This window comes from Hydractinia symbiolongicarpus, chromosome 9, assembly GCF_029227915.1.
Source record: "Hydractinia symbiolongicarpus strain clone_291-10 chromosome 9, HSymV2.1, whole genome shotgun sequence".
Lineage (NCBI taxonomy): Eukaryota > Metazoa > Cnidaria > Hydrozoa > Anthoathecata > Hydractiniidae > Hydractinia > Hydractinia symbiolongicarpus.
Genome location: NC_079883.1, coordinates 26,627,783 through 26,639,857, shown reverse-complemented (window position 1 = coordinate 26,639,857; position 12,075 = coordinate 26,627,783). Strand labels below are relative to the sequence as shown.

Sequence of the window (12,075 nt, the reverse complement as noted above, 5' to 3'; positions counted from 1 at the left end):
GTAATTAATGCTCATTTTGAGCTACTCCGACCCAATTAGGGTCTGCGCACTATCCGACAACTCTCTGCAACATCCAACGGCCCACTTTTGTCTTTAGAGCTCTTTGGGAGAACGAGGTTTTATCTCAAAAATAGCTCCGGGTACGACAGTGTTATTTTGTTACATTCACTAAAAGTCGTCTAAAACTGATTGTCACTGATCTAAGCAACTTCAAGGGTCCCCTTATTTCAATAAAAAGCCCGAAGTAAAATTAAATAGCGAAATTGTAGCTTAGCAAAAATATTTTTTCGCGAGAAATGGTAATTACTATTTGCCAGTGGAATACAAAAACGCTGTCCTTGAACGAAACAAAAATACCACGGTAATCTTTTCATCTAATATATAAAATACCATCGCGAAAATTGATTCCTGCAAGAATTAAATAATTTTTGATTTCCGTCGCCGCTATGCGGGGCGGAATCTTTAAAATCGCCTGATGGGAGATAGATAGAGACAGACAGCACAAAGCCCGGACACTGTTACTCTTCGTGTGGTCAGAACATTCCGTGTGCGGCCATGACTAAAAGTGCTTACATTTTGTTGGTCGCCCCTTGCCGGTCTCTTTGGTTTGGTCGTAGTAGCTTTATTGATGGGGAGCTAAGCACTATTTTTTAAATTCGTGTATTTTATCAGGTAAGAATTATTTTATAAATAGCTAAGTGAGAAAGGTGTGCTGGCTAGCTAGCTATCTCAATTTTTGGTGCTGACTTGGATCTCCTTATTGGTGCTGGCATACCCTTTCATGAAATTACTTACTTGCTAGCTAGCTATGAAACTAGCTACACAAAATTGATTAGAGTGCCTTTTTTCTTAAAGAGCAAGCAACAAAAAACCTTTATCCTGTCTTGCGTAGTTCTTCCATGACTGGACACTCAACTCCTGTTCTTATGGGAAAAAGGGGGCCTAAAAATAACTTCCAAATGACACTTTGTGGCACTACTTCTATCAGATAAAAAGATAAATATATTTGCACAGGATTTTTTTTAAATTTTTTGCAAAAAAGTTGTCGAAACGTGACAAAAGTTTATTGTTGCTTGCACTGAGCAGTCGGTGAACTGGTAATTAACCTGTAAAAGTATATAGTTAGCCGATGCAGGATAATTAGATGCTACGCCTAGTATAATTAGCTGTTAAAAACTTCTTTGCGTTCTTTACGGCTAACTGCGTCTTTTCTATGCTTTTTCTTGAAATCAGAATAGTTTTGTTGTTTAATAATATAGACAACATATGTACTGCTAGCTACAGTAAAATTATATCTTTTTTGCAAAATCGTTTCTTGTTCTTTTTCTTGGTTTTAATTGAAGCACAACTTTATGTTGAACTATATAAATATAGATGGCTATGGGGAGATCGATAACGAAGAAAAGTGAAAATTTAAGTAAAAAGATATATATCGTATTAGCGGCTAATTATACTATATTACACTATATTTCCAGGAAAGGTTATAGCTTGGATAGGGAGCTAGTCCAGGGCTATGGTAGCATAATATTGAATTACCGCCAAGTGGAATCGAACCCCGTTCTCCCGCACAAAGTGCCAGAGTTATAACCACCAAGTTATGGCACCATTGAAAACAGGTAACTATTCTGTTACTGCCTAATTATCAGTTCTCCTTGTGCCTTATTTCCTTAAAAATCTTTCTTGAGATCAACCCAAAGTATCACAAAATATTTTTCTAAGATTTCTTAGAAATGATTTGATTTTTAAAAGTCTCACGAAATATACCTGTGCATCACATCACATGGATTTGTATCTTTGTATTAAATTCCCTTTTTAAATCAAAGAGGCAAAGAGAGGTTAAAAAAGAGAATATTTAAACAACCTGGTTTTATTGCAGTTTATGGTAAAATTGTATTCTTGTTTCTTATTTTTAAAACGTACTTTCCTTTTTAGATCAGCTGTTATCAAATCATGCACCTTCACCATTTTGAAAAAATTTTCAACAAGAGAGTAAATTTTGCAGGCCTAAATACTGAAATGCTAATATGTATTTATTGCTGAATTAAATAAACAATGAACTACTTCATCATTCAAATTGAGCTCGTTTAGAAGTTATTATATTCGAATCGTCAAGTTTCTACATAGCAAGATTTGTATTCTGGAATTTCCAGAATTTTCCTGTTCACTTTTAAAAACATCCAGTAAAAGTTTTTACTGTCATTTTAGAATACTTCATATAGCTATGTAAAATTTTTATTTTTTATTTATTGAGTTGTATTTTAACATTATACAGGTTAGTTACAAAAAAAATTAAGAATCGTGATACTCGTGATTTGTTTACCCCATAATTCTCCGTATTCAAGGTCTACTTTAAATTTTAAAACCTTTTAGGCTAATGACGGAAATCTTAAAGCCGCAGGGTTTGTTGTTTCTGTTTGAAAAAGATTTACAATAGTTTTTCTTCGGATTTACCTCAAGTACTACACATACCGTAAATCCTCAACGCAAAAATTAAATCTTATTTTCTAATTTTTTTTCGCGAAAATAAATTCCCTCAAGGTATCTTTTTGCAGGATTTCCAAGTTTTTTAGAAAATAAAAATTTGAGGAGGTAACAAACCTCCGGATTGACTGACTAGATCTTCGCACGAATTATCGTTTCAACGTACGTTCCCTTCAACGGTTTGTCACGGCAAGTGGCTAAAATACCTTAAGGGCGGGACAAAAATTTCTGAAAAATTATTTTTTGCATATTTCAGACACACAAATAATGCATAAAAAATTCACTTTTCTTAAAGCAAGATCTATTGGCTTGTAAGGTATACAAAAATGTTCTTTTTAATAAATGAACGTATTAAAATATACAAATAAAAAAAGATATACTAAATTTGGCTGGTGTATAAATATATCTAGGACAAGAAATCAATATTAGATATTTATACTAAAAAAAAAATAAACGAGAAAAACAATGTCAGTAAATAGATCTGTTCACTGGACCATCACATGACCTTCATGTCTTCACACCAATAACTGCAAGAAGTGTATTGTTTAAGTGACGTTCTAGAAAGTTGATGTGCGTACACATTGCTATTAGACGGAGCAGATTTGTTTCACATTCCTTCGTGTGGCAGAGGTGGAAAAGGGTGCATCGAATTATCATCATCTGATACAAGCTCCATAATCATACTGAAAAAAAAAGAGGAATTTAAAAATGCTAGAAATCAAACGCTATTACCGTGCAATATTTTTATTAGTGATATTATCATACATCTGTTACATCTTTGAAAAAAATAAACATGATCCCGAATTAAATTTCTTGGGAGTGTATTTTGAAAGACAATTTTGATATTTTTTACGCGGATGAACTTAGTTTGATTTTTCTGGCAAGGATTTGATATAGCGTTGGACGAAAATTTAGATTTTTTCACACGACGCGAATTAAATTAAGAGAAAAAATATGGAAGACGTACATCACAGCCCAACCTCGTCCCCAGGTCTGTAAGTCGTCGGAGAAAACGATGGTGCATTGACATTTAAAAGGAAGAATACAAAGTAGCTTACAACAATAAAATTAATCCGTTATTTTATTTGTTGTTGTTTGAACAGTTTTATTTTGCGGGTCGGCAAAATTTAGATATTTTGCCAGGATTTGAATACGCGGAGGACGCGCGAAAATCATTAAGTTGAGAAAAAAATTCACAAGGAATTCGACCCCTTATTTACGCTTTAAAAATGCTTTTCTTCATTTTTTTAAAAACGAAATTCGTTTTTCTCATGTCTCATGTACCATTTTGTTAATTTGAAAGGAATTCCGCAGTGGTCGTTGTTACCGTCGGTAACAGGCATTGTCTAACACAGAATTCTAGCTACTGAAGTAAGCAAGAAGCTCCTTTATTACTTTTATACGTAAATAAACAAATAAAAAACAGATATCAAACAATACATACCAATATAAGAAGACAAAGAATCCAAATAAATGATACATCAGTTTCACAATAGCCTCGTTTGTAAATGTTTTCACTTGTTGTCGATTATAAATTTCGGCGGGATCGAAATACGCTATATTGCCCTTAGGTTTCGCCGCAATTCTGAAGAAAATGTTTGACCCACAGAAGTTTATTTAAAAATATCTGGTTTTGAGAGAAAAAAACATCTTCGGACACACCCGACCGTGCAAGAAAACTATCCTGGCGAACATACATCTGCCAAAAAAGAAGAAATATAAAAAATCAACAAACAGGTTAGAATATTTCAAGAAGCATTGGAAACCATAAGATCTCTTCTTCTTTAGCAAAACGTTTCATGAAACTTTATCTTGCGTATAGCCAGGTGTTAAGGCATGCTATTTCGTTTTTATCCAATTTTTGTAATAAAAACTCAAAATTTAAAAAAGCGCTGTACCTGTAGATTAACCAAACAAACATGGGTAGTGAGAATGCCAATAAAGCAAAACTTCCATTAAAAATTAGAGCTATATTTAACAAGCCTAAAAGCGCTGCTTCTGGAATGATAATCTGCAAAAAAAAAACACAACAATAAAACACAGTATAAACTATACAAGGCTTCAAAACAATACTAACTATCATTAATGTGTTGTATAGTACATATGGCTCAACGACCTAGTATAGTTTTGTGGGTAAGCTTATGACATTGCGCGGTCGTGATAATGAAAACACAATTTTGCTCTAGTGCTTAATACATTGCAAAAATTAATACAATGCGATTGACAACATTAGGGATGAAAATGCGTTTTGTTTTTACCTTGTTTAAGCGACCACAGCATGTAGCAGCATTGATGTGATCGCATTCAAGATCAGAAAGTGTCACTATCTACAAGAACTGGTTAAGAAAATTGTATTTTCAAGCAGAGAACAAAATTTTAAGAGATCTAACAAGGGAATTAATCCTAGAAATTGACATTTCTTTATTATTTATTATAATATTGACATTTTACTCTGACAATTTAACGATATTTTGCATCATTATAACATTATTTTGCACGCTTATGAAGTATATACAATAACAGCAAAACCAAACTTCAACAGTATATATAAATATATAAGTGTGAAAAGATACATAGAAAACAGCCATGAACAACAGAACTGTAGAATCTATTAGTCCAAACACGTAAACAACGGTTGCACCCATAATGTATTAGTTTACAGATTATCTGAAATGTACAATTGTATCATAATATTGCATAACATTACCTACTATAGACAAAACAGTGTCTTTAACTCAGAATTCAACGCAATAAAAGTTGTATGTATGAATATATTTCTTTTTTTCAAAAAAGTTTTCCAGTAGTACAAATGTAAAACTTATATGCTTGACAGTCTTCAAAATAGTGGGCAAAAGTCACAAAACATTTATGAAAAATAAAGATAGGATTAATGTACGATGGCCCCTACGGTCACTTCTCTTCCGAATTAAAATTATACACTTCTCTTCTTTGATTCAAACCTTTTTTTTTTGTATTTTAACACTTCTCTTCTGGACTTAACACTTCTCTGCATGTGCTCTGAAACTTTCTCTTCACAACTAAATTTAAAAATCTCGTCCACAATTTTACACCCATGGCCTGTGTATTTTTTTTACTTTTCAGGAAGAAGTAGACTAGACTAACACGTGCTCAATTTACCAACATCTGCATAAAATGATGTCATGAATCAATTCCGATCAGTAGCAGAGTTGTTAATTTTCTTATCAATAGACACAATAAATGGGAAAAGAAATGGCTGCCCAAAATCCTCAAAATCATGGTAGTGTCCACCAACCAAACTGCAACATGCTTTTACTTTATACAAAATGTATTTTATCAAAAAAGAATAATGATCAGCAAGGTTAGAATTTTGTATCCTTATTAAGAAAGTGTGTATGGAAAAAGATAAAGGAATGCCTTTATCGAAATACCACAATGTTAAGTATATATATGATCTACTACTCATAAATTTTTGGAGAGTTATTAAGACGAAAACTGTTTGTCAACGGCCCCTTAGGCCACCCTCAAAGATATAATTGGTTAGCAGCGTCACCCAACCGACTCACTTCGAAAGGCGAAAGTCGAGTTGGGGAGTCGGTATATTTGTAAAAAATAACGAAAACAATCCACAAACAATCTTCGACATGCAACAAAATCAACCTTTTCCCCTTTCAGCGGTCCTCCGAATTACGGTTGTTACGTCCCAATGTTATTTCGATAGGGGACTGCGCTGCGCTACTCAGTGCTATATTTTCCTGCTTCGCATTTATACAGCAATACAAGCGAAACCATTGGAACGACGTTGACTGACAAAAATCAAACTTGAAACGGAGGCATCGAATTCGCAGTCAAATTCGCGGTTCAATTCGCTTCGTGAAAATCCCCCTTAACAAAATATAGCTGCGAAATATAGTATTCTTGTAATTTTTTGGGAAAAATTTTTATCCGACCGACCGACCGACTCACTTTTGTAATTAGAAATGACGCTAACCAAACATATTTTCGACTGTGGCCTTACTAAGAACATTTGATCTTTTTCAAGGCTGTGAAGCCGATATATAGCTATATGATTTATTCACCCTCGTCTCCAGGAATTTTCCTCATCACCTCTTATATATTGAAAAGGCAAAACACCCTGAGAACGAGAGTAATTGGTCGCTTATTGAAAAAAAAAGAGTTAGCTAGAAGTATTTTAAATGGAAGAAAAGATTTGGGAGGAAAGAAGGAAAGTGCTTTGACTAAAAAGAGAAGTAAGCCATAGGGGCCATCGTACTAATGCTCAATCTTTCTGCTGTATGCTGTTTTTAATACTCAGAATGCTTTTAGCTAGCTGGGCTATAGCTGGCATACCTCCTCCGATCGCAAAATATGTGTTAGTTTTCCAAATTATCGTAAAGGTGTATTAGCAGTACACGCATATTTATAGCCTAATTAGCTTAGCAGAGCTTCTGCTACAACAAGTATAAGAAGAGTTAACAGGTTTTTTAAAATTATTATATTTAAAAGCATTGGCACTGTTCTGTAGATAGTGTTATTAACTTATTTTTAGGACAACAACAACTGTCCGTGCACTCGTGTTTACAAATGTGCACAGCTTTGGGTGCCATTTTGCAATTCTGATTTGCTCGTGGGAAATGGAAATGTGGAATCCGAAATTTATCCGAATCCGAAGTCCGAAATTTATATATTTGTGACAAAAAGCAGAATCATTGTTTACCTCTTAAAATTAAATAATAAAACTGCAGACTACTTAAAGGCTTCAGCTATCTGAAGTAAAAATTACAATTTATGAAACAAAGAATTTTTATAAAAAGGCACTGCCCGGATTTGAACCGGGGATCTCCTGTTTACTAGACAGGCGCTTTAACCGCTAAGCCACAGCGCCATGTCTTACGTTGCGAAATTAAAAGTATTAGTACTCATTATTAAACTCTAAAATTACCTGATGTTTGTAACAAGGCAAGATGGCAAAAACCAAATAAAAAGTAGACATGTATTGCACCAGGCCGGAAACTTGTTATTGCTGGTGTGACGTCACGGCAATTGTTACTAACGTTTTTTGATCTTATAGAAGTAATGACATTGATTGTAATACCATGAGACGTACATGCCAGTAAGAACCAATAAAATCTAACTTGAGGTTGTCAGTTCTTATTTGCAACATTTTTTTGTCTGATCTGTTCTTATTTTGTTCTTATAGAGGGACCATTTAATAATTACGTAAAGCCTTAGAGGGGTGCTACCCCTTATATTTTGAGAATCAATAGGAAGGCTACTTATACCCGCTGCCACAGTCATCGCCTCAACATCAGCCTCTTGTTCCATTCAAACAATTAGGAATGTACTTAATAGTATAAAAGACATTTCTTATTTTTTCAATTTCTCTCAAAGTAAGACAAGACATGTTTGCAAAAAATGTTGAATTGTATGCTCTTGATTCATTAACGAATAAGCTAAAGGGTGTTTGCCGCACAAGATGGGTTGAACGTGTGGATACTTTTCAAGAACCTATGTCCATCTTGTTTTTACTCTTGAGGAGATGTTTGTTCAAAGACAATGCAATGTTAAAACATCCTCAAAAGTCTTGTCTTGTCATAAATTAAAATTACCAGTTTCGAGTTTATCATGACAAAAGTGATTCCTCGATCTGTACTTAATATTACGCTTCCTGTGACACGACAACAAGTCCAATGACATCTTTTAAGGAATTCATATGATTGATGCTGTTGAAAAAGTGTAGCCATGGTTACACGAAATGCTGTTGATGCCTACACCATCAAATGTGGTATGAGAAAGCTGTATTTCTAGCTCAAAAAGTGTGTGTTACTCCTGCAAATCCAAGGACTTGTGGCCGTCTAAGAAGTAGGTCTAACATTCCTGCGGAGAAAATTTCAGAATTTTTCAAACGGACAACAACTATTCCAATGTTAGACCATTTAAATTCTGAACTGAAGTTACGTTTTGATATATCTGCAGTAACTTCTTAGCAGGGCTTGTCGATTATTCCATCTAAGACGATGTCTTTAATTGGTAAGCATGGACTTTTTGAAAGGAAGTTTACTGCTTTTTGTAAGTTTTATTCTGATGATATGTCAAACTATTTAGCTCTTGATGGAGAGCTAGATCTTTGGCATTAATACTTTGATATGCAGGATATGCTGATAAATTCCAGACACTTTTAAAGCAATTCGATCACTTCAATTTGACAATTTGACTGTAGCATTAACAATCCTTGCAACATTGCCTGTGACGTCCTGCGAATGTGAACACCCTTTTTCTTTGAGAAGGATAAAGAACTACAATCGCAGTACAAGTGGCTGATAGATTGAATGGTTTAGCTTTGTTACATATAAACAAATAGTTTATACCATCTATCTCAGCTGTCAGCGATAAGTTTGCTGTTAAGAGCAAGAGATTAGATTTTAAATAAGATGTACTCTGCATCAAAATTTAGTGTTAAAACTCCATTTAAGTGAACTAACATATACATTTTCCTCAGGCAAACATAAGTATTTTTAAACAACCTAAGTCAAGTCTAAATCATGTCGAAATTGTCGTAACTATTTGTTTAGTAAATTAATTTCACAATAGTAAGGTATTCTAAAATAGTTGTTATTTTTTAACCTCTAAACGTAAGACATCTTTAAGTAATTATATAATAAGTAATACCCCTCCCCTCCCCCGCCTTCTTTGGTGATGACAAACCTGCTTGACTTCAAAATTTTCCCGAGCTCAGTAGCTCCGGTGACAGTACCTGGGTAAAGTAACTAAGTTTTTTCTTTTCTTTTCTTAAATTACAAGATGGTGATTGCTATCATAGCAATCACCATCAATCACATACCTTCCTTTTCTTTTCTTTTTACACTGTTGTATGGTAATGTAACAAAACAGGTAGCTGTGTAATGATAATAATATTATTTCAGGGATAAATACACTAATTCTTAGCGTTTGAGTCATTAAATACCTGTGCGATAAGATGACAGAGCCCCTCTCTTTACTTCTCTATGTTTCTTTTCCTATATACCGGCCTCGGCATGATTCGGCCGATAGTACATGGTTTCCGGAGTGGCAGTATGATTGTCCATGTCTGGTTATATTTTCAATATATTTTCCATTTGTCCTAGGCATGCTGACGAGCCCTGCAATTGGGCGACACAGTCTTATTTTTTGCGGTGCAGCGGCGTTTTCGAAAATATTCCTTTTCCGTCATACCTGAGGCCTAAGCAATTTAAAACGCTTACATACGCGCTGGTTACGTAAAACCTGTTTTATTAGCGAAAGCTTCTGATGCAGAACACTAACACTTTTGTCTTTAAGATGTTATACCTAGAAAATCGTTGATTTTTAAAAACAAAAAAAGCTTTTAGATAAACACGTTGGCTACAGCACAGTAGCACTCTCCCTTATAGAGCTTCTTTAGTTTTGTAAAAGAGATTTGAAATGTAATAGATGGTATACGAAAAAAAACACTACGAAAAAGTGTTTTGAAGATTTTTTAAAATATCACACCTTTCCAGCATACTCATAATGATGGTAATACTTTCACACTTCTGAGGCGATGAATATTCAGAAGGTTGTCCTTTTTAATTTTATTATGCGCAAAGGCGTGACTGAGAATACCATGGAAATAGAACTTCCTAAGTTGTTTAACATTTTTCTGTGACTTGTAGAAACAGAACAGGACGGCATACATTTTTAGAAACGAAAGTGTTTTTTTCAGATTTCTTTTCGGAAAGGAAATATAATTTATTTTTAAAAGTTATACTCAAGAGGATGATAAGTGTTAAAACATTCACTATTAACTCTTATTCAATTTCAGGTGTGAAAGACCGATCAGAAAAAAAAATAGTTATTTGGATAAAGTCAATATTCCCCTTCGAAAAATAAATAAATAGTTTCACCATTGGGAAGATCGTCGCTTCTTTAGTAAAAATGGCTAATAAAAAAAATTCGATTTTTTGATACAATAAAGGTACACGATTATAGGTTCAGCATAAAATAGCCTCAAATTCCTGGATTGTACCAATAAATGCTTTTTAATATAATAGAATATCAGACTGGGATTTAATGTGAGACAATAGATATATAGTTTAGCACAATAGAGAATAATAAACAAATAATAAAAATAAGGACCACCCTGGTTATATATTTCATATTATAAAAAAGGGTATAATAGAAGGCAGAGCGCAATGTAAAAACGATGAGCGCGCACCTATACCATAATTTGCGCAGGGTCTATGCTCAAACGCAAAGAACAGGTGGCCTGAGGTTAAGAACTGCCACGGACCTGCTAACAGCGTTGATCAAAACGTCTGGTAAAAAGTTAAAACATGTTTTGGCAGTTAATCATCTTAGTTTAATTTTTAAAAACTTGTTTTAGAACATAGAGCTAGCATGTTTCACAAAATTATCCATCAAACCACTACTCGACCTCTTCTATAATTCTCTTCCTAATACTATATTATGAACTGTTTTTTGTTTTTGTTTTTTTATATTAACCTTCATGCACATACGAATATCATATATTATTTCAGCAGAAGAGCCATTTTGTACAATTACGGAGCTAAAGTATAACAGTTTTTATTATTATTATTATTATTATTATTATTATTATTATTATTATTATTATTATTATTATTATTATTATTATTATTATTATTATTATTATTATTATTATTATTATTATTATTATTATTATTATTAATATTATTATTATTATTATTATTATAATAATAAATCACAAATGAAATTACCATTTCGACGAGGAAGCATGTTGTAAACACAAGACAAGAAGCCCTTCGGTTTAAAGATTTCTGCCAATAGCAATAATCTGACAAAGCACTGAACTTTGAAGTGGACTGAGTAATATAGAGGAACAAAATTATTTAATATTCTAAAATTATAAAATTCAATTCTTGATTATTATTGTAACTGTAAATCATAGCTAATTTAACTTACAAAAACTTCATAAGAACAATTTTTAAAACAATAAACCTGAAAATTGATGAACAATAAAAACAAAATAAGAACAATGGCAAGGCTGAAAATTTATCGATTTTCTTTTTTTCTCTGAAAAACAACTTGATAAATATCTTTTAAGGCGGCAGTAACCCTTTTAAAAATCGAAATTTTTTTTTTTACATAATTAGTTACGAAAGGTTATTTTCAGACTATATATCCATATTTTTTCTGTTATAACACATTTGTCACGATTTTATAGCTATAATACTATTATCTTATTAAAAAAAATAATATTGCATTCAAATTTAAAAATCAGTAATTACAACTTAAATCTAACTACATACTGGTTAATTCAGACATAAAGAATAAAAAGAAAAACTGCTCACGAAACAAAAAACGTGAAAACTTCACAACATTCTCTTTGCTTAGGATATGCTTAAGAAATGATCAAATTTAAGCCTACAGATGCTTATAAAAATATATGTAGTAAAAACAGAATAAGATGAACTTTTTTTAAACTGGGAAACATATTAGTTGTTCTAAAACCAAATTAGATAAAAAAAATTAATCTTTTCTTAAACATGCGAGTTTCCACACCGCCAAAAATGCAAAAGTGTAAAATTTTTATTCCGTGTTATTTTGTCATAAGAATGT

The 12,075-nt window shown here is 32.9% G+C and overlaps 2 protein-coding genes across 3 annotated transcripts; one reads left to right on the top strand and one right to left on the bottom strand.

The window, feature by feature from the left end:
• Window positions 1-2,760: 2,760 nt before the first annotated feature.
• Window positions 2,761-5,154, bottom strand: LOC130657942 (protein cornichon homolog 4-like). Its single transcript, XM_057460940.1, has 5 exons — window positions 5,055-5,154; window positions 4,740-4,808; window positions 4,380-4,492; window positions 3,926-4,066; window positions 2,761-3,164 (listed from the first exon to the last, which is right to left on the bottom strand). The coding sequence occupies exons 1-5, from the start codon at window positions 5,124-5,126 to the stop codon at window positions 3,089-3,091; spliced, it is 471 nt and encodes a 156-aa protein (XP_057316923.1). The 5' UTR covers window positions 5,127-5,154; the 3' UTR covers window positions 2,761-3,088.
• Window positions 3,501-7,755, top strand: LOC130657943 (uncharacterized). 2 transcript variants are annotated; one of them, XM_057460942.1, is made up of 3 exons: window positions 3,501-4,218; window positions 5,584-5,821; window positions 7,010-7,755. In XM_057460942.1, the coding sequence occupies exons 2-3, from the start codon at window positions 5,738-5,740 to the stop codon at window positions 7,229-7,231; spliced, it is 306 nt and encodes a 101-aa protein (XP_057316925.1). In that variant the 5' UTR covers window positions 3,501-4,218; window positions 5,584-5,737; the 3' UTR covers window positions 7,232-7,755. The 2 variants fall into 2 exon arrangements, with proteins under 2 accessions (XP_057316925.1, XP_057316924.1); XM_057460941.1 differs by lacking the exon at window positions 3,501-4,218 and having other exon boundaries at window positions 4,628-5,821.
• The last annotated feature ends 4,320 nt before the right edge of the window (window positions 7,756-12,075 follow it).